General features: G+C 42.6%; 1 protein-coding gene and 1 non-coding gene across 2 annotated transcripts in view; both read right to left on the bottom strand.

The window, feature by feature from the left end:
* Positions 1–5,979: 5,979 nt before the first annotated feature.
* PTCD3 (pentatricopeptide repeat domain 3) overlaps positions 5,980–22,477 on the bottom strand; it is a 31,231-nt gene continuing 14,733 nt past the window's right edge. Inside the window, exons 9-24 of the mRNA XM_049784614.1 lie at positions 22,371–22,444; positions 20,249–20,336; positions 19,849–19,909; positions 19,532–19,617; positions 18,498–18,642; positions 17,610–17,660; positions 16,893–16,982; positions 16,240–16,268; positions 13,905–14,011; positions 12,624–12,702; positions 12,441–12,531; positions 11,585–11,670; positions 10,273–10,421; positions 7,675–7,716; positions 6,751–6,909; positions 5,980–6,520 (exon numbers count right to left, since the gene is read on the bottom strand). Coding sequence (XP_049640571.1) covers positions 6,421–6,520; positions 6,751–6,909; positions 7,675–7,716; positions 10,273–10,421; positions 11,585–11,670; positions 12,441–12,531; positions 12,624–12,702; positions 13,905–14,011; positions 16,240–16,268; positions 16,893–16,982; positions 17,610–17,660; positions 18,498–18,642; positions 19,532–19,617; positions 19,849–19,909; positions 20,249–20,336; positions 22,371–22,444 — 1,437 coding nt within the window. The 3' untranslated portion in view covers positions 5,980–6,420. The remainder of the gene's footprint in view (positions 6,521–6,750; positions 6,910–7,674; positions 7,717–10,272; positions 10,422–11,584; positions 11,671–12,440; positions 12,532–12,623; positions 12,703–13,904; positions 14,012–16,239; positions 16,269–16,892; positions 16,983–17,609; positions 17,661–18,497; positions 18,643–19,531; positions 19,618–19,848; positions 19,910–20,248; positions 20,337–22,370; positions 22,445–22,477) is intronic.
* On the bottom strand, positions 7,907–8,044 carry LOC126024913 (small nucleolar RNA SNORD94). The gene has a single exon (XR_007500991.1). It is a non-coding gene; the product is annotated as a small nucleolar RNA SNORD94 (small nucleolar RNA).

Genomic DNA, 22,477 nt, shown 5'->3' with positions numbered 1-22,477 from the left:
CATCAGGAATGATTCTGAGCACTGTTAGGCATGGCCTTGAATCAACAAAAAGCAAACAAGTAGCAACAGCAAAAGTATTAAATAAAGTCTGAATTAGTTCTAGTAGTATGAGACCTCAGGTTTTGTTTTGGTGAGCTATTTCTTCCTACCTGGGCATACTCAGAAGACTGAGTCAGACACGTGATAGCATGTTAATAATTGGACCTATATCATCCTAGTAATTAGTCACTATATGAGAGACAAGGAGAACTGGGTGTGTCCCATATCTTAACTTTTTTGGGGGGTGGGACACACACAGTGATGTTCAGGGGTTACTCCTGGCTATGTGCTCAGAAATCGCTCCTGGCTTGGGAGACCATATGGGACGCTAGGGGATCGAACTGCTGTTCATCCTGGGCTAGCACATGCAAGCAGACGCCTTACGTCCTGTGTCACTCTGCTCTGGCCCGTATCTTACTATTTTTGGGAAAAAATTATATTTCAAGGTATGTGTGTGTGTGTCCCACAATTTACTCCTATTAGAAGGAAAATAAACATTGTGTGTGTGGTGCTTGAATACACTTGGTACACCCACACTTCTGGATGCAGTGCATCCCCTCACCCATCTCACTGACCACTTTGGCCCACCTTTAACTAGATTCTTCATTGAGCAGGATCCATCCACCGTCACTGCCACAAATGCTCTGTAAAGTTCTAAAGCTCCAGAGCATGATGGCACTTGCCATCTATGAGCTCTTTTTTTTTTTTTTTTTTTTTTTTTGGTTTTTGGGCCACACCCGGCGGTGCTCAGGGGTTACTCCTGGCTGTCTGCTCAGAAATAGCTCCTGGCAGGCACGGGGGACCATATGGGACACCGGGATTCGAACCAACCACCTTTGGTCCTGGATCGGCTGCTTGCAAGGCAAACGCCGCTGTGCTATCTCTCCGGGCCCCATCTATGAGCTCTTAAGTTCTTGCTGGAACATACGAGGAATTCTACATTCAGCCTTTTCACCTTTAAGAGGCATGAAATGAAAATGAATTAACTGGCAGACAAATTTAACTGTTCATGAATTCATCTTAGTGTTTCCTTTTTTTATTTAACTCATTCAAGTACAGCATAGGAGATGTGGATTTCTCTTCCTCTATGATCTCAGTTCAAAGCAGAATCTGCACTAAGTGTTGTGTTCTGGAAGTCAAAAATCATGAAGCACGCTGCGCTTTCCCAAGTGTGTGTCCCCCCCCCCCCCATTTATTTCTATTTTCTTGGTTTTTGGATCACACCGGCAATGTTCAGGGGTTACTCCTGGCTCCATGCTCAGAAATCGCTCCTGGCAGGCTCGGGGGACTATATGGGATGCCGGGATTTGAACCACTGACCTGCATGAAAGGCAAACGCCCTACGTCCATGCTATCTCTCTGGTCCCTCCCCCACTATTTTTTTTGGGGGGGTCACGCCTGTCGGCACTAGGGTTACTCCTGGCTCTGCTCAGAAATTGGTCCTGTGCCCGGTGACCATATGGGATGCTGGGATTTGAACCACTATCTGTCCTGGATCGGCTGCATGCAAGGCAAATGTGCTACCACTGTGCTCTCTCTCCAACCCCAATAGTGTCCCTTTTGAGCAAACTGCCATCACCTCTGCATATTGTATAATGGAATGATATAATGGGCTCTGGCAAGTTCTCGCCTTTCTCGGGCCTGGCCCAAGACGGTGCAAGAAACTCAACTTGGTCAGCCGACTCTTCAAGAGAGGGAGGAGAGAGCAGGGCAAAGGGGACTGATGCTGGGTGGTCAGGGTGAGGCTCCTTCATGTCAGCATTCACACCTCTGTTGGCTTTACCTTATTGCTTCCCTCATGATGGTTAAATAGCACTGACCCAGATTTAATATTTAGATTTGTCTTTAATTTTTAGAATTCCATTGTTCCATTACTACAAGGTAATTTCAAACTATATTAATACTGGGCCCCATTCCCGTACTTTTTCATACCTCTCACCCCTGCCAAACTATGGTTTATTGTTTAGTGTTAGAATTTAACATATACATATGCAAGTGAACACTGACATTTTTTATCCCCCTAGTACAGTACACATTTTACCAATCTCCCATCTCCACTAGCAACAATCTGTTCTCTGTATCCGTTTGATTTGCTATTTCTTTATAGTCCAAGAGAATTAGCATTTATCCCAATCCTGCTTCTCAGCATATTATCTAGCTTCATGTTGCCACAAATGGCAACATTTTTGTGACTGATTAATATTCCAGTGTTACTAGTTTTTGAAATTGAATGTAAATTAGTGAAATTTCTTCTGAACTTTTTCCTTCTGTGCTGTTTTTTCTAGGTGTAAAGATTAGAAAATTTTCTTGGTAGCCTTCTATTGCCTACTACCTTTAGTACTGCATTTCCAATAATTTCTACTTTAGTTTTTATTTTAGCTTTTGAGCCACACCAAAAACTGATACTCAAGGGTTACTCGTGGCAATGCGCTCAGAAATTGCTCCTGGCTTGGGGGACCATATGGGATGCCGGAGGATCAAACGGTGGACTGTCCTAAGTTAGCATTTGCAAGACAGACACACCTTACTGCTTGTGCACTGCTCCGGCCCCTTGTTTTTATTTTTTTCCCCCACCCACCCCTTGTTTTATTTTTAAAGGTCATTCAGTCTCTACCTATTTGGATATGTCCATCATCTTGATATTTATAATTTCATACCATAGGAGATCACTGGTTTCTGAATATGAATTTTCATAAATTGCCTATGTACCAGCATGTCTGTTTATGAATGTTCTATGGGAATTCTTTTTAGTGTTTTACTCATTTTACACAGAATTTTAATAGATATATTTTCTATACTTATTTGGTCTCATTACCTTCCTACTGATTTCAGTTTGAGTTGGGCTGGAGGGATGGTGTTTGCCTTAATTACATGGCAAACCTGCTTTCCATCCATAGCATCCCATATGGTCTCCTGAGCCTGCCAGGAGTAAACCCTGGGTACCACTAGGTGTGCAGCTCCTCCCTCATCCAAAATAAAGGGGGGGGGGGGAGGTAGGTTATTAAACCATCCTGTGAGGTTTTATAAATTCTGGTGCCTTTCCTGAGTGCTATACATACTATTTTCCCCTAAGACCTGACCTCATTCATTTCCTACCATTACCTTTTTTGTTCAGTGTGGCCATTTCTGTTGCCTTCTAGTTACTGTTATGATCTTTTTTTTTTTTTTTTTTTTTTTTTTTTTGGTTTTTGGGCCACACCCGGCGGTGCTCAGGGGTTACTCCTGGCTGTCTGCTCAGAAATAGCTCCTGGCAGGCACGGGGGACCATATGGGACACCGGGATTCGAACCAACCACCTTTGGTCCTGGATCGGCTGCAAGGCAAACGCCGCTGTGCAATCTCTCCGGGCATCCTGATTTGATCTTATTCATCCCATTTGTCTTGAAGTCAGCAGTTGCCTACCTCCTACTTTGTGCCTCTGTATCCTGTTAACCAAACCCAAGGTCTCAGTTATGCAAGGCAAATGCTTCTGTGATGTTAAATCCCTGACCACTATTTTTTGGTTATTGGGCCACTCCTGGCAGTGCTTGAAGGACATTTGGCACAGTAATTGCATTTGGGCCTCCTGAATGCAAAGCAGGTGCTCCAGCCTTTCTCCTGCCCTCTGAGCTGTCCTCAGCCCTAATGTCTTGTTCTGAAATTAGGGCTGCTGTTTTCAATTCAGTGACCATTACTCAAAAGCTCTGTGTACTTTTTACTTTGGTATTTGGGCCACATCCGTTGACACTCAGGTTACTCCAGGCTTTGCGCTCAGAAATCGCTCCTGACGTGGGGGCCATATGGGACGCCAGGGGATCGAACCTCGCTCCACCTAGATCAGCCGCATGCAAGGCAAACGCCCTACTGCTGCACTTGCTGCACTCTCTCCGGCCTCGTGTACCTTCTCTTTGTACTTGAAATGTGGCTGTTTGAAATGGTATTTTTTGCTGGGAAATTTTTTTTCTTTTATTGGGTGGGGGGGGTCACACCCGGCAGCACTCAGGTTACTCCAGGCTTGGCACTCAGAAGTCGCTCCTGGCAGGCTGGGGGACCATATAGGATGCTGGGAATTGAACTAAAGTCTATCTGGGGTTGGCCACATTCAAGGCAAATGCCCTACCATTATGCTACCACTCCAGCCCCTTTGCTGGAAATTTTTTTTTGTTTTTTGGCCCACACCTGTTTGATGCTCAGTGGTTACTCCCAGCTAAGCACTCAGAAATTGCCCCTGGCTTGGGGGGACCATATGGGAATCTGGGGACCGAACCGCAGTCCTTCCTTGGCTAGCACTTGCAAGGCAGACACCTCACCGGCCCCTGCTGGAAATTTTTATTTGAAGTCTACTATTTCCTTTTGTCTTGGGGCAACACTCTGATGTTCAGGGACTATTCCTGGTTCTGTGCTGAGTGACCTGTGCTTGGGGGAACTGTATGTGGTACCTGGTTTTCAAAAGGGGGCTGGCAGTATGCAGTACCTTAACCCTTCCATTCTTTCTATACTCCCATACTGGTATTGATACTGTTAGCATTAAGTTCCAGTGATGATGAAGCACAATCAAATGCCAACTGGTTTGCAGGTAGGTTCTGTTAAAGTATTGGGTAGATAGGCTCTACAGATCTGGGGATAGAGGCACGATTGACATGCCTAATAGTGCCATGCTTATTCTTGGGCCTGCAGGCTTGAATCCTGTTACTGAGTTTTGTTGGCTATGCAGGGTGTTGCTCTTCAATTGACTCCCTCTTGGGAGTGCTGCCTTCCACAACTGGCAGATTTGCTGGGGCTGAGGGTGTGAGCGTTTATACAGCTGCTGTGATCCTTGGCAGAACAGCCACTTGCCCCATTCCATTCTGAATCCAGATCTGCCTAACTTCAAAAAAATACATGTTTATATGGGTTTTACCCATGCCTGGTGTGATGAGCAATAGCAGCTCATAAAACTGCTAACTCGCTAATCAGCTCGCTAATCAGATAGTAAAAGAGAGAAAACTCTAGAACTTCAGAACAATTCAGTATCCAAAATTGATTTGAATAACTGGAAACTTTCTCTTATTTTAGTATTGAATATTTAATACAAAGTTTTCCTATATAAACATCAATTAGGTTTTGTTTTATTTTGGGGGCCACACCCAATGGCGCTCAGAGGTTACTGCTGGCTTTGCACTTAGAAATAGCTCCTGGCAGGCTTGGGGGACCATATGGGATGCCAGGGTTCAAACGTGGATGCTTCCTAGTTGTCCACATCCAAGGCAAATGCCCTACAGCTGTGCTATCACTTTGAGCTTAGTTAAACTATTTTGAGATTAAAATATTAAGGGCAAGAGGGTTGAGCTCATGTTTCCCATGTGTGAGGCTAGGGTTTCTCCAAGCTGCGGAAGGGTGGGGGTAAGGTATGGTACTGGAGGGAGGGATGATCACTATACTATTACTAGAAGCTGCTCATTTTTATGAATACCTTTGAGAAATGCAATCTTTATGTATATATATCAAACTGACAAGCCAGAACTTCTTAAAGCCAGAAACTGGTAGGTATTGTCAGTCATTCAAGGCTAACAATTTGTCAGTGCAACAAACATTTACAAATGGTTATCCCAGAGCTGGAAAGCAAGTATAGAGATTAAGGTGTTATTTTTTCGGTTTTTGAGTCACACCCGGCAACACTCAGGGGTTACTCCTGGCTCTGTGTTCAGAAATCTCTCCTGGCAGGCTCGGGGAACCATATGGGATGCCGGAATTTGAACCACCTAAGGTAGTTCTTCTGCTCCTAAGGCAAACGCCTTACCACTGTGCTATCTCTCCAGCCCCCTAAGGAGTTATTTTTATTGCAGCCAACCCTAGAGAGCCAGGAGCAATCCCTGAACACTGCTGAGTGTGGGCAAACCTCCCATCCACAGCAGGAGAGGGAACAAGCCTGCATGCCTTAATTTTCTCTCCCTCTCCGGAAAGTATATTAATGAAAACATATGCACATGTCTGTATTTATTTATAAAGTTGCTTAATTTTTCACATCTTATGTCCCTGAAACAGGGATATCATAAATCCAACACCAATTAAAATGTACAAAAGACCTTTGATTTCCTTTCCTTGCCTACGGCTCAAGTATCAGCACCTCAGCCCTAATCAAAGGCTGTGGTGATGAATGACAGCAGCGTGACTGATGGTCCACATGGTCAGAGCTTACAGTGAAGTCAGGAACTGTGCACCTCAGTGAAAAGGCTGGAGGGACACACACCCGGGCTGTAGCCAATCAGGAATTCAATCTGAGTCCTAACAGTTCTGCCAGTTCAAAGTGCACCAAGTCTAGATTTACTCTTCATTTTTTTCATGCTGTGGTACATAATAGCGAGTCCTCAAGTGCAATTTCACAACTGTGCCAAGCCACAGCCTCTTCCGATCTGCCCACTTTTATTTAACTTCACCGATGTCACTGTCACTGTCACTGCTGTCACTGTCACTATCACTATCGCTGTCACTGCTCATTGCACTTGGGTTTCCCAGGGCTTTCCTGTAAAAAGAGTAAACCAGAGATTTATGCTGAAATTCTGTTGTAACTAGAGGACACTAGCAGCAATCAATGCTACAAGCATCCCTGACCCCTAGGAAACAACTTTTAACACATCCTGCTCTTTTGGAAGAAGCAAAATCAAAGGCTAGCAATTTACAAACACCTAACCAGGCTGTGTTTGATTCCATTTTTTGTCTTTTTCTCCCTGTGATGGCACAGGGCCCACTTACTTTTGTTCCTGGCTGAGGTCAAAGTCAGTCATCACTCTTTGGGTGAGTTTCTCACAAACAGGTAAACTGAAGGCCTGAGCCAATTTCACAATCTCAACGGCCTGTGTAGAACTGTTGGATGCTTTTGCACTATCCATAAGTTCTGTCAGCAAATCATTTCTGTTAAAGGGAAAATGTCAAGATTCTCCAAATAAATCCTGCAAAGCTTATGTACAAAGATCTGTTTAAAAAGCTGTTATAAAATCCAGTGGTTTTGAAAACAGTTACATTGGAACTAAAAAGGACCTAAGAGATAATGGACAATAGTATGGCATGTTTTCATTTATGACCTATCTATTCAACATATTCCATATCACGGCATTCGCTGAGTACAATTTCCTTTAAAAGGCTCTTGCTTTGAAATGCTCAAGAATAGGGAGACTTTCCTTTTCTACTCCTTGGGACAGATAGTACAGCAGGTAGGATTCTGACCTGGATATGATCCCCACCACCACAAAATGGTCCCCTGAACACAAGTCCAGTAAGTGGTAACCATCACCTCTCTCCCCAAAAAAGACCTTTGCTTCACACCAGGCAAGCTGGATATAAAAAACATTTGCTAATGATGAGTTAAGTTTAAAAAAATTCTATTTTGGGATTTCTGTATCTTACGTGGTACTGGGACTAAAGGTGGGAGGATCCAAAACAAGTATCCTGATCCCTGTGCTATTTCTGAGCCCTCTAAAAGAAATTCTGTATGGGCTCACAAGCCCTGCTTTAAGCAGCCTGGCCTAGAGGGTGTGGTGCTTACCATCTGCTTGCTATAGGAAGAAGGCGCAAATGAAATTGAGGTATTGGTAAAAACTCCAGCCACCTTACAGCGTTAAACCCATGTGGTTAATTCCAAGGTGGACCCCCAAATAGGCTTACTTAACTTCAACTTACCTAGGAATCTTATTATGCTTCTTAAAAAGTCCCAACATCTTCCTGTTGAAAGATTAAACATTTTTGAGTCCCACTGACACTCAGCCTTGACTTCAGTTAGTCACCTCTAATCCTGCGCCTCCCCATGCATCCTCTCATAATAAGGACCGCCTTATTCACTGGCACTTGCAATTCACTTAAATCGCATACAGCTATCCTCAGGAGTTGTGTCCTAAAACTACAGTATGAAGAGCAGGCTCAGATTAAGGCATAGTCTCATGTAAGTGCCTTGCCATTAACCTGCCACATGCAGGACAAAGGCAAAAACACATACATTCAGCCCCCATGATTCGGCTGAGGTCCGTACCCCTGCGCCAATCATCATAGCCTGATTCATAACAAGTTTGTGCTAAACTGGGTACCAAATGTTTCTTTCGCTGGTCCATGTACAGTCCAAGTTCCTGAGAGCTGACGTAGCAAAGCAGCCATCAAAGTTACGTGAAGGCAGAGTAGTATTTTGTACTATGTTCAAAATAAGTTTTTTAAAATTATTTATTTTTGGTTTTGGGGCCATATCCAGCAGTTGCAGGGGGTTACTTCCTGGCTCTATGCTCAGAAATAGCTCCTGGCTGTTGGGGACTGTGACTTGTTTGAGGCCATTTTGCTGTTCTTTCTGCCATATTCCAGCTTTTCACCTAAAAGCTATTTTGCAGTCTTGCTGTAAGTTTTTGAGCTATAGAGAAAGGAATGTGCAGCTGTAGATATAATTAGCTCTAGCCCGGAGGAGAGCAAAGCTGCCTGGTACCGTTATCAGAAACTAGGCCTCACTCCTTAAGACCACATTCCGGAGTGAACTAGGCTGTTATCAATAAGTGTATGCTACATTGTCTGTTCAAGATCACTGAGGCAGGCACATCTTGCACCACCTCCTGATAGTTAAGCAATTAGGAATGCAGCTGGAAGGTCACTAGAAATTTCCATAGCAACAGCACGTTCATCATAACTTGAAGGTCATCCAGCCCCCTAGCCCACTGCCCACTTCCTTATTTAGAGAATGCCTAACTTTCTTTGTTCCTTGAAACCTGAAATATATCCTTGCCTTGTATGGGCCTTCGCGCCAAAAGTATGACTGACATCACCTTTGTACTGCCCCCTTCTCCTTCACTATATAAGAAGGAGCTGTAGCCAATAAAGATACCCTTGAACAGTGAGACGCTGCCTTGGGTCTTTATTATTAACCTCTCTCAGATTTTTTACAGGTGTGGTTGTTCTTCTACTCAGCAAAATAGGAGTGCGGTTGTCTGAGAAGCCTTCCCAGCTAATTCCTGCTGGCCGGGCCCCCCTGGGGGGCTTCAGGACCCCGCACCTGGCAGGCTCAGGGAACAATATGGGATGCCAGGGATTTAACTTGGGTCCATCCTGGTGGGCTGCATGCAAAGCAAATGCCCTACCACTGTGCTATCGCTCTGGCTTCCTTAAAATTTATTTTTAATTTCTGAGTTATACCTGCAATGTTCAGGGGTGCTCAGGGGGTGTTGGGTTTAAGCCCAGGTCAGCCACAGTGCCCTACCTGCTGTATTATCTCTTCAGCTCCTCACGGTAAATCACTTTATTGTGCTTAAGCCATATCCAAGTATTAGAACACTCTTTTGTAGCCAAACAAGATATAACAGCTGCTGGTCACTATCCCCAGATACTCTGTTGACCTCTATGCTTTTGGATAATGAATATGCATAAGATCCCCATTCATAATTAAATATTCAAAATTTTAGCATGAATTAAGTGCTGTCAAGCCAGGGAAGTTCTAGATAAGACCACATTTAGTGCATACTGGGAAAATACTTGTTTTAGAGCCAGAGCCAGTAGCGCTCTAGGGTACTTATAGAATTGGAGATCGGAGATCAAACCTAGGGCTATGTGCTCTAATCCATCCAACTATCCCCTGGCCCTAAAAGTAAATTTCTTGGGTAATATTTTGTCCATCTTAAGTGAATAAACCAGTGACTGACTTGCTTAGGCACAACAGGAAGGTTAAGAAAGGCAAAGCCCAATTAACCAGGTTACTTCCAGTTTTTTTCCTCTGAACTTGTTATTGCTGATAAAAAAAAAATAGTAATAATATTCCATGCCAACATTGAATAAAATGTTAACAAGAGAAATAGTTTAATGGTCTGAGTGCAGGTTTTATACCTAGGATGCTCAGGTTCCACTCCTGCCTGCATCACATGGTCTGCTGTATACAGCCAAGAATAGCACCTGAGCATATCTGGATATGGAAGAAAAAGTATCATAAATCCAATTAATTATGTTTTTTTCTTCCAACTCTGCCTTTACTTTGGAATGTTATTTCATTATACAGATGAGAAAAACAATCCTGGTCAAAGCTGAATGAAACAACAGAATTTAATGACCTGCCTTTATTATTTGTTGTTCTTTATAGAATCTCTTCAATTATTCATTCAAGATGTTAAGTAGGGACCTACTGTATCAAGTTCTTATAGGAAATTTCAGATAAGTAAGATATCAAACAGGCAAATTAGAGAACTTCTATCGACCAGGTTCAGTATTTTCTGATATCTGCATATAAATGTAGTAGTCATCTTTGTGTATTCTACTCACCAGGCTTCCTGCATTCTCCCAGCCCTTAAAAAGAGGAGAACTATACAGTTCAGAGTATTGGCAGACCAATCAGGAGTGGTTTGTTTGGCATCTTGACTTTCATAAGTAGATCTGATGTCTGCAGCGCAGTCAGCAAATGCCATCTGAAGCTGAGGGATTTTAAGAATTAGTAGTTTTATGACAAGTTCAGAATATTCCACAAGACCATAAGAACTGTTACATGTTTTGCCATTTAAACATATAATATGCAGGGCCCGAGTCTGCCTTGCACGAGGATGACCCAGGTTAGATTCCTGGCATTTCATATGCTCTCGAATCTGCCAGGAAGTAATTTCTGAGCCCAGTCAGGTGGCAGACCTATTGCGTAGCCTTTGGATTGGTCCTCATATTACCTTCTAATTAGAAAGTCTCTCGATTGGTTCCTTTGGTTTACATGTTAAAAAGATGTTTCCCCATTGCCTCCTCCTCTGGGCTTTGTTTTTCCCAATAAAAGCAGCTTGTAGGCTTGGAGGGGAAGCTGCCATCTTGCCTGGTCATTTCGTGTGGTGGGGCTACTGTCTTGTGGGTAAACAGCTTGTGCTATGAGTTTCTGGCCTGCCATTCCTTCCTAACCGTGTGTGGATTATTTCCTGCATTGGAATTGCTGCTGGACCTGCGTCTCTTGTCCTACTTGGATTGGGGGCACGGGGATCTTTCTCCCTCTCTCTAGGGATTATGGAATGCACAAACCGCCATTTCAATGACCCAAAACAAAAAAGAAACATTTCATGTGTACAGCAATCCAAAACATAAAAAAAAAAATCAAAGTAACCACCCCTATGTAAATAACTTGACTAGTTGCATTTTTCACATGTAATCCAATTACTCCAAGAAAATTAACACAAGCTATTAACTTTTCACAGCAGATGTAATTTCCATGTTACCTTCTTTGAACTACAGAGAATTAAAAGTTAACTTTAGAAATGGACTTCTGGGCCCAGAGAGATAGCACAGCGGCGTTCGCCTTGCAAGCAGCCGATCCAGGACCAAAGGTGGCTGGTTCGAATCCCGGTGTCCCATATGATCCCCTGTGCCTGCCAGGAGCTATTTCTGAGCAGACAGCAAGGAGTAACCCCTGAGCGCTGCCGGGTATGGCCCAAAAACCAAAACCCAAAAAAAAAAAAAAAAAAAAAAGAAGAAGAAATGGATTTCTGCTTCAGATACAAATTTAAATTGACATTTTGTGTCAAAGTTCTCTGGAGAGAATTACACATGGTTCACAGCATAAGTTTCTCCTGGATAGGACAGGTCCTGGGCTGGAACTCAGGCCTACCTCTGGCTCGTGACGATCCCTGGCCATGAGCATCAACATTTCTTCCTTCAGGTCATTGCGATAGGTGTGACCATACTCTTTACTCTCTTGAAACAGAGAAAGAATTAAGTGAAGAAGTGATCACTACCTCAGGGCACCATTTTCTTACTGTTAATTATCACCTGTGATCTGGGGTGCCTGAAATTAAGATGCACGGATGATAAAGATCAGAAAAAGTCAATGTCAGGATCCATTTAGTTCTACTTTCACTAAGTCACTAGTGCAACAGCAAGAGCTAAAACTTGAGGTCGACAGAAACCGACTATAATCATTACCCAAAGAGAGAGCTAAAATATCTGCGACCATTTATTTGTGCACATCATACAGAGCTATTCTTTACAAAGTATTACTAACTGGACTGCTTGGCAACTGAATAGGGTGCACGGCAGCAACAACTCCAGTTTGAGGACCTACATTCAGATTTAGGGTGTACGACACACTTGGCTCCCTTTGTCATGTCACAGTTCCCAGTTCACTCCTGTCATGAGTAACTTTTAAATTATTTCCAATATATTGTAGCCCATGCAATTCAATATGCAAGATGAACAAGTGACTGGAAGCTGATTCAACTAATGTCTTCAATACACCAAAAAGAACCCCCCAAAAAACAAAAGGAAGTCTGCAGGGCCAGGGTTGGAACTTAGTGAGTTTGATTTCACATCTATGAGGTCCTATCCCAAGCTCACACGTGCAAAATAAGTTACAAAAATGGAAGTTTTTATTTCTAACAATGTATCATATTGGTTAATTAAGATGAAAGATGAAGTAAAAATCAACCAAGACATATATAACATTCAGTGGTAAGTTTCTCACTAACCTTTCCAAATTTGAGGAATCACTTCCAGACGATTGGCCACATCCAATGCTTGAAGCAGATCTATCAGTGCTTGAGAATGAGGAAAGAACAGCTGAGAAAGATAAACACGTAGCTTTAAAGCAATTATTGGCAAAGAAACCCACTACCTCACACATCCAAGTGACAAATGACAGATGATCTTACAGAAGGTATCAGGTCCTTATACCACTTCAAGGTGACATCAATTTGTTCCATGAGACAAATCAAATTGAAAAACTTAGAACTGCAAGAAAGGGGAAAAAGATTTTGTTTTAATCAAAAGCATTAAATAATTAAAATAGGGCTGGAGCGATGGCTCACAGGGCTCCCACAGGTGTCTGGCACCATCTGACATCCCTGGCATCATAGGGCCTCTGAAGATCGACCTGTACAAGTGCCTTCTACTTAGCAACACCAAGAGCAGCCTCCAGCCCTGCCAAGTGTGGTGGGTCCCAAAACAAAATGAATGGAGGAATAATTACTTATTGCCATCCTATATGTAATTTCAAAGTTGCATGTCATTTCATGTTACATGGGCATGCTAACTTTTTTGGGGGGGTTTTTGGGTCATACCCGGCGGGGCTCGGGTTACTCCTGGCAGGCACGGGAGACCATATGGGATGCTGGAATTCGAACCACCATCTGTTCTGGATCGGCTGCTTGCAAGGCAAATGCTGTATCCATAAACAAGCTACTGCTTCCTTAAATTCTTGTTTCTGATGTGTCTTTTAAAAGCAAACCTGTGGGCCCGGAGAGATAGCACAGCGGCGTTTGCCTTGCAAGCAGCCGATCCAGGACCAGAGGTGGTTGGTTCGAATCCCGGTGTCCCATATGGTCCCCCGTGACTGCCAGGAACTATTTCTGAGCAGGCAGCCAGGAGTATCCCGAGCAACGCCGGGTGTGGCCCAAAAACAAAAACAAAAACAAAAAAAAGCAAACCTGTTTAGTATCTTTATCTTAAGGGGTCAAGGAGCAGCTTAAAGGGCTACAGAGAGAATGCCCGTGTAGAGGCTCTGTGCTGAGGAGGGCCTGTGTGGAAGCTCTGAGTTCCAACCTGGGCACAATGCTGAGCCTAAAACTATGAATCCTATCTCATCAAGCCCTTTCTCAAGCACTGCTAGGAAGGTTGCTCCCTTTACAAAAGCAACTATGATGAAATCTTAGAGATTCACAGTGCTATACATCAAAAAATATCACAGTGGGGATAGGATGGGAGCATGGGGACCAAAAGTTATGTGGATTCAAAAGAGTCTAAGGAGAAAAACAGTTTAGAAGAATAGGACAGACAATTCAGCCTGGGAAGTCAGTCTTATTTTCAAAGTGGCTAACTGTTAGGTTTCCTAAAATAAGGAGACAATGAGGGTTATGACCCCCTCCCCCCAGTCTACTTATGGGAGCTCAAAGGTATGTCCTCAGTGGTAAAAGATACATTTCCAATACACTTACTAGTAGAAATTACGCCGAATGTCAGGGCCAATAAATTTCCAATTTTCCCCAGTATTTAAAAGGTCATGTACTTTGTAGGCCAGTTCCAGATCTCTGAGAGATGAGCACTGAAAATTTGCAAATAGTAATAAGCATCATTCAGACTTTTAACCAAATAGTGGCGAATGGGGTTAGAGTGATAGGACAGTAGGTTGGGCGGTAGGGCGTTTTGTCTTGCAAGCAGCTGACTGAAGTTTGATCTCTGGCATCCTGTATGGTCCCCAAGTCTCTTGCTAGGAGTAATTTCTAAGTGTAGAGCCAGAAGTAATGAGTAATTTCTAAGTGTAGAGCCAGAAGTAATGAAAACTAACTCTCTTCTCTCTCTTCTCTCTCTCTCTATCTCTCTCTCTCTCTCTCTCTCTCTCTCTCTCGCCAGAAGTAATGAAAACTAACTCTCTTCTCTCTCTTCTCTCTCTCTCTCTCTCTCATGCAGAGCCAGAAGTAATGAAAATACACACACTCAGAAATAAAAAACAAACACAAAAAATAGCTTATTGCATACAGAAGTAGTTGTTGTGGAAATATTTATATGTGTCTTTATTGGCTGAAGTTAGGACAACTAAAGATCTGCATTCTACGAGATTGTGCATACATGTGTGTGCGAGTGTGTGCACCATGAACCTTAATGAACTTAGGGGTTACTACTCTTGGGTCTGCACTCAGGAATCACACCTGGCAGTGCACAGGGGACCATATGGTATGCTTGGGTCTGCCATATGCAAGGTAAATGATCTGCCTGTTGTAATATTGCTTTGGTACCACTGTCTGTAAGATTTAACACAAAAATTTGGCCTGGCAATCATACACATTTAGAAATCAATCCTAGAGGCCAGGAAGATAGTACAGTGGTGTTTGCCTTGCAAGCAGCTGACCCAGGACGTCAGGTGGTTGGTTTGAATCCCGGCAATATGGTCCCCCTTGCCTGCCAGGGGCTATTTCTGAGCAGATAGCAGGAGTAACACCTGAGCACCGACGGGTGTGGCCAAAAAAAAAAAAATCAAATCAATCCTACTGTTAAGATATTTTGCTGAATGCACAAAGATTTCTTTTGCACATTCAACATCAATGCACCAGCAAAACCTCTGTCTCCCACGTCTCCACAGGAATGTGGTAAAGGGAATCACCCTTCCTATCCGTCTATGCCAGAGGTTGGCAACCTTTTTTTTTCAACTGAGCCAAATCTCGCCAAAACCACAGTTGAAATTTATTTTGAGAGCCACATTTTTTTTTTGGCAGCGCTCAGGGGTTACACACAGGATGCGCACTGACAGAGGCTAGGAGTAGAGTCCTGATTCCTGGAGTGGCCACCCGGCATACAGAAGAGCCAAATCAAAAGTGTAAAGAGCCACATGTGGCTCGAGAGCTGCAGGTTGCCGACCACTGGTCTATGCAATTATACTGCTGTTAATAAAACTACATGCCTGGGTATGGTGTGGACTACACATTTGAGAAATTATCTGGAAAAATATAAACTAGACTATAACACTGAGGAACGGAAGATGTTTATTCAGAAACTGAAGTGTGATAAATTAAAAAACGAAAATTAAAAGCTACCCTCACCAACTTAAAAAATTACTAACGGGGGCCGGCGAGGTGGCACTAGAGGTAAGGTGTCTGCCTTGCAAGCGCTAGCCAAGGAAGGACCACAGTTGGATCCCCCGGCGTCCCATATGGTCCCCCCAAGCCAGGGGCAATTTCTGAGCGCTTAGCCAGGAGTAACCCCTGAGCAAACGGGTTTGGCCCGAAAAACCAAAATAAATAAATAAATAAACAAATAAATAAATAAATAAATAACAGGACCAGCTAGATAGTAGAGGTTAAGGTGCTTGTCTTATATGTGGCTGACCCCGGTTTGAGTACCACACACGATCCCTTCAACACCACACAATTGATTCCAAAGCGAGGTATGGTCCCCCCCCAAAGTTACTAGTAAGTAAATATAAAATAGCTTAGGTGAGGGGCTGGAGAGATAGTATGGAGATAAGGCATTTGCCTTACATGCAGAAGGCCAATGGTTTGAATCCCGTCATTCCATATGGTTCTCTGAGCCTGCCAGGTGTAACCCAAAAATAAACAAAATAGCTTAGGTGAACAGAGAAATGAAAAAACAATTACATAAATACTTCAAAGAGCAGGGAAGAAAAAGAATGTTAAATGATTTACCACAGATTTTAGAGATATCTACAAGACATGAACAGAATTATGAAGGGAAAGAATGAATGAAAACCCCTCCGAGCCATAGGTACATTTAGGAAACAGATAAGAGAAACAAAAACAAGCAAAGAAATATACTTACAACTTTCATGGCTGACTGGAAAAACATATCTGGAAAACAAAGTTCATATGAGCCTGATTATTTTGTGTCAGTAACACCAAAAATGATCCTGATTAATAGAATTAGTATTGTGTAAGAAAAAAAAAAAAAAACTAAAGAAATAAAAACAAGGGGCCGGGCGGTGGCGCTGGAGGTAAGGTGCCTGCCTTGCCTGCGCTAGCCTAGGACGGACCGCGGTTCGATCCCCCGGTGTCCCATATGGTCCCCCAAGAAGCCAGGAGCAACTTCTGAGGGCATAGCCAGGAGTAACCCCTGAGCGTCACAGGGTGTGGCCCAAAAACCAAAAAAAAAAAAAAAAAAAAAAGAAATAAAAACAAGTATACTGCAATGTGCCACAAGCATTTTGGTTTTCTGAGATTAATCTACCAAAAGACTTAGTACTAAACTCTGTCCCCAACACAAGGTGTTTAATAACTGGCACAGACAAAACAGGGTTTTTTTTTTTTTTTCACTACATAGCTATTTTACTGGTTCTGTTTTGGGGACACATGTGGCAGTGTTCAAGAGACCATACAGATTGCGTAAGATTGAACCAGGGTCAGTAGTATGCAAGGCAAGTAGTGCCTTTCCTGCTTTTTATTGCTTTAGCCTCCATAAACTATTTCTGTACTCACCATCATCCACATCCTTTGGGGAAAATGTCTTTCCCTTCAATTCTTTCATGATTTCATAGATTATGAGTGATGAGCCTTTTGAAGGGTTTTCTGCAAAAGAGCAAAACAGATGGGCTTGTGAGTCCACTTCTGGCACCAGTGCAATCTGGGATCAGAGGCCACAGTTCTCCTTCCTTTTGTCTCTTAAGACCTACCAAGTGTGGTGAAGACTGATCTGCTGAACTCACATGCACTCAGAGACAGCTCACCTAGTCACCGCGCTATCCCTGTGCTCCCAGACTTCCCATTCCTTCTAGAAATTTCTAAGGCATAATCGACTGACAATAACAACCCCCCCAAGCAACAATACATGCTTACAAAACAAGCTATTTTGCTAGTAATAATTTATATTCCTTTTAAATATAAACAGACGACCCTTTCCAAACACATGGGCTTTTTAAGTCAAGTGTATCCTGGTACTACCAGATCAGACAGGAGAACAAAAGAAAGTGCAAATTCAGGCACCTTATAGACACTTTTCATCCTAGGCCAAGCCTAGGACCTGCCTCCCCACCCACTCATCTCCTTTAGATCACAAATTAACTGCTCAACAATTAACTTCTTGCTGGAGAAAAATGTGAAATTATCTATTCTTAATTCATATGGAGAGGTGGTCAGGTGATTATAAGATTGGTTCAATTTTCAACATAAAGCAATATAATATAACCTCATACGTACCATGTTGATAAAACAGCTGAATGAGATAGTGATATGTTGCAAGCGAGGGCTCTCAAATGACCAGGTTGAATAAAAAATAAAAGAAAGAATGTAAGTCAAAAACTGTGTTCCAGAACAGAGGCCCAATGAACTAAGAATACAGTGATAGTGGCCCTTAAGTAGACAAGACGATGGTTTGCTTTCCTTTCAACAAATATCCAGCTCATTTGATTAGGTAAAAGTATCACAACAATCAACTGTAACTGATGTAGAATTATGATTCTCTTCTTTCTTACTTTTGTTTTTGCACTATTCCCCATTCTCTGCTCAGATGTCATTTCCTGAGGTATCTGGTGTTAAATCTGTCCATTGACTTGCAAAAGCATGCACTCAGCCCCACACACTCACTCCCTGGCCTTGATCTCCATTCAAAAACACTAATGCAGGGCTCAATGGACAACTCAATGCAGGAGGGTCAGGAGTGTTCCCTAATTAATGGTCTGAAGCACTACTAGAAATAACCCATGATCACAGAGTGTGGAGTAGCCCCTGAACAAAGCAGGGTGTGGCCCCACCAAAAGAAAACAAAGACAGAACAACACTAAACTGTATCAAAGTGAACTGATTCCCAAAATAACCTTCAATGAAAAAATAAAACTACAAAGCATACCAAGACATACTTGGATTCGCATTACTACGCTAGCAAATACCATTTCATAGAACTAGCTAACTTGAAGTGAGCCATCTGCCCAAGAACTGAGACCCATGGAAATGCCTATACCACTAAATAAAATAAATAAGCTACACTCGAACTTCCAGTTTGAGTTCCCAATCTGCTGCTTCTCTGACCCCAACCCCCAACTGGCACCAACCACAGTTAGTGAGGGCTCGATGCAGGAGCACCCTCACCTATTCCGATGGCTTTCATTTCCCGAAAGGTTTGTAAGGCTGGTAATTTTCCAAATGCATAAAATCTTCGGAGACACTTCAGAATCATATTAAAAGTCTGCAGATTTGGCTTTACCTTCTGTGCAGCCATTTGTTTGAGCAGCTCCTGTTTCAATCCACAGCAAAAAATATTACATACTTATAGCCTGGTACTATTACATTCTGCTATAAATTGTGGCTTTTGGACTATATTTATAGGAAATTAGGGCAGGGAGGTAACGAAAAGAGGTCTCTGAGCAAAGGTGGGTCTGCCCTCTTCCCTATAAGGAAGTTTCAAGAAAGCAGGTTAATTATCTGTTAGTTGGCAGAACACTGACTTTGCATTTCAGAGACTTCCAGATACCCTTGAGCCTTCTCTATCTAGTAGGTTCAAACAAAAGCACACTAGAATGTATTTTCACATTTTACTTTCTTTGGCGGGGGGAGTAGAAGGAAATAGAGACTAGTATGCCTGAAACTCAACTATAAATAACTTTGTAAGTCATGGTGCTTTAATACAACAATTAAAAAAAATTAAAAAAAATTAGAGGGCCTGGAAAGAGAGCACAATGGTATGGGTTTGCCTTGTATGCAGCCGACCCAGGACGGGCGGCAGTTCAAATCCTGGCATCCCATTTGGTTCCGAGCCCTGAGTACTACTGGGTGTGACCCAAAAACCAAAAACCAAAAAAAAAAAAAAAAAAAAAAAAAAAAAAAAGAAAGAGGACTGGGGGTTGGAGCAATTGCACAGCCTTGGTCATGGCTGACCCGAATTCAAACCCCAGCATATGGTCCCCCAAGCACTGCCAGGAGTGATTCCTGACTGCAGAACCAGGCGTAAGCTCTGAACACCAGTGGGTGTGGTCCAAAAACAAAATTAGAGCAAATGGATGCCCACTGTGAACACAGCAGAGCACTAGCTAGAGATGCTCACTCAGTGAAGCTTTATTCTAGGCCTTTCTAGCTAATGGTACTTGAGCCCGGTAGAAGACAAAAATAAGGTGAAATTTCCTTACCAGCACATTATTCCATTTCTCTTCGAATTTTTCACTTGGCATCCATGTTGTTGCTTCAATCAATGCATTGAAAGTGGACACATCAGCTAAAAGAAGAAAATTACTTTAACAAAATTTGGCGGTTAAAGGTCAGTCCTAAATGGTACTTTAAAGCAAAATGTGGCTGGCTCTTGGCTGCTGCCTGTGTCCACAAAACTAGGAAACCCCTTTAAATCACCAACACCACAGAGGAATAAAATCCAGCCAGCAACCACACCCAGATCCAGAGATTTAATAGACATGAGAGGAAGGAGAGGGTATTCCCTTAATGCACTTACCATTGAGTCTGTTGTTTAATAATTCAGTGTACAAGTTTAATGCTTCCATATGAGCTCGGTGCTAGAAAAGGACAAGTTAAAAACTGAAGCATCAACTAATTTATTATTTGAAAAAAAAAATCTAAAAATATAATGCTCTTGGGTTTGGGAAACAGAAGCCCTGGTCTCATGAGACTATCCCCTAAAGCAGAATTTTTTTAATTGGGGGCCAACTGCAGGATGTTCTTAACTGTTATCACTGGGTTAGATACAGTACTGATCTGCTGAGTAAAAGGAGACCCCCAAATATCCTACAAGGCAGTGGTAAAAGCTCCATGACAAAGTATTTCTCAGGCTTCAAGAAACCCTGTCTTGGTGGAATTAAAGAATAAAAGTTAAAAAAAAAAACACAACCCATTACCTTCACCATTCCCCGGATCATGGTGCAATAGGAGTGTGCATTTTTCTCTGGCATTAGACCAAAGATCCTTACAGCATTGTTTTTAGTCCTAGATACAAACACATCAATGTGAACTTGGGAAAACAGAAAAATAACAATACCAATCACCATAATTCATTATGGTTTATATGTTTCAAGTATTATGCTAAACAATTCAAGTACAATCTCAAATATTTCATGCCACCAACAGAAGAACAGTTATTCTTTTTTTTTTTTTTTTAAGAACAGTTATTCTTAAGATGGGAATAATGCTGGTTCAAAGACCTTATGTTGTCCAAAGTTTTTCAGTTCATGACAGAGCCAGGACTGAAAAGACATTTTATGAAAATGGCAGCATAAAGCCAAGTACTGAACCAAGGGTAAAGTCAAGTTCCCTGGTCTCTCCAGATCATGGTTCCCAAGGCCTGAGTGATAGCACAGCGGAAGGGCATTTGCCTTACATGAGGCCCACTTAGGGCAAGCCTGGGTTCAATTCCCGGCATCCCATTTGGTACACTGAGCCTGCCAGGAGCGATTTCTGAGCACAGAGCCAGGAATAATCCCCTGGGCACTGCTGGGTGTGGCCCCCCCCCCCACAAAAAAAAAACAACCAGATCACAGTTCCCCAGAGGCAAACACTGGGTCCTGCCATATTCTGGCATTATGCATGTGTTCTATTTCAGAAACTGGTTCCTAGATAGAAATAAAGACCTCACACTAAAGCAACTAGGCTATCGAGTGCCTAGTTTCCCTCTCTTGAAATTATAACCAGGATCTGAGGGAGAGCAGAACCTGAGCCTATAATAGATCCAAAACAAAATGACCAAAACCTATAAAAATATTCCAGTCACTTCTTCATCTCAAATGTATTTTCTTTATTTGGGGGGAGGAGTCACACCTGGTGGTGCTCAGGGGTTCCTGGCTCTGCACTCAGATGTTGCTCCTGGCAGGTTGGGGGGGGTGGCATACAGGATAACCAGGGTCTGTTCTGCGTGCAAGGCAAACACCTTACTGCTGTCCTATCGCTCTGCCCCCACAAATGCATTTTAAATAATACATTTCCCAAGTACAGCAGTTTACTCAGACATTTCTGCTTATATAAATGTACAATTTAATATTTGCCTTTTGTTTAGAGATGATATCTGGGGTACAAAGGCAAGTAAACACGCTTTGCATGTAGAAAGCTCGGAATTCTGCCCTGGAGAACACCTGAGTACCACCAGGAGTACTTGCAAGCAACAAGTTATGAGTAATCCTAAGCATCTACTGTTGTCCCCCCATAGGAAAAAAAATTTTTTTTTGGTTTTTGGGCTACACCTGGTGACACTCAGGGCTTACTCCTGGCTATGCACTCAGAAATTGCTCCTGGCTTGGGGGACCATATGGGACGCCGGAAATTGAACCACGGTCTGCCTTAGGTCAGTTGTCAAACTTTTAATTTAGTACATTAAAACATTATGTGTATTTTTATTTTGCCTCCCACCCCCGTTTGTCTTTGGGCCACACACAGCTGTGCTCAGTTTACTCCTGGCTCTGCATTCAGGAATTACTTCGGGTAGGCTCAGACCATATAAGTAGGATCTGTAGGATCCAACCCTACTTGTAAGCTATGTGCAAGCTAAAGCTAAGTCTACTGTACTTTCTTCTCCAGCTCATGCATGGATTCGTTTTTTGATTTTTGGGAAACACCCAGCTGTACTCAAGGGTTACTCCTGGCAGACTCCTGGGAGTCGAACCCGAGTTGGCTGTTGTGATCCCATGCATGTATTCTTAAGCACTTAACGATACAGAATCCTTCAGAATTAAGAGTTGCACAGTAGGACTACTTCAAATTATTATGAAAACTACAGAGTTAAATGAAGAAAAAGCCAACTGTCAACATTAAGCTGTTATAGGTAGGAACTCTTATGGGAAAATTAAAAAACAAAACCAACCAATCAAAACAACCCACATCAAACACTCGCAAACCTTACAACTGTCAATTACATTTTTATCACATGGAGAGTCTTTTAGATAATAGAACGTTATAGGACATTCCCTTGGGGAAAATGGGGAACGTCCCATGAACTGTAATAAGACATAATGGAAAGTTCTGTTAACATACCGCCAAGTAACTTTGTTTAACTGATGAGCAGGCTTCTTTGTAGTTTTCTCACTATCTTCCTCCGTGGTTTCTTCCTGAAATGCACCAGCATTGGAAGAAAGAAAAAA

The sequence above is a fragment of the Suncus etruscus genome, chromosome 12 (assembly GCF_024139225.1).
Source record: "Suncus etruscus isolate mSunEtr1 chromosome 12, mSunEtr1.pri.cur, whole genome shotgun sequence".
NCBI lineage: Eukaryota > Metazoa > Chordata > Mammalia > Eulipotyphla > Soricidae > Suncus > Suncus etruscus.
The sequence above is the reverse complement of the archived record's forward strand: the minus strand, read 5'-3'. Positions and strand labels throughout refer to the sequence as shown.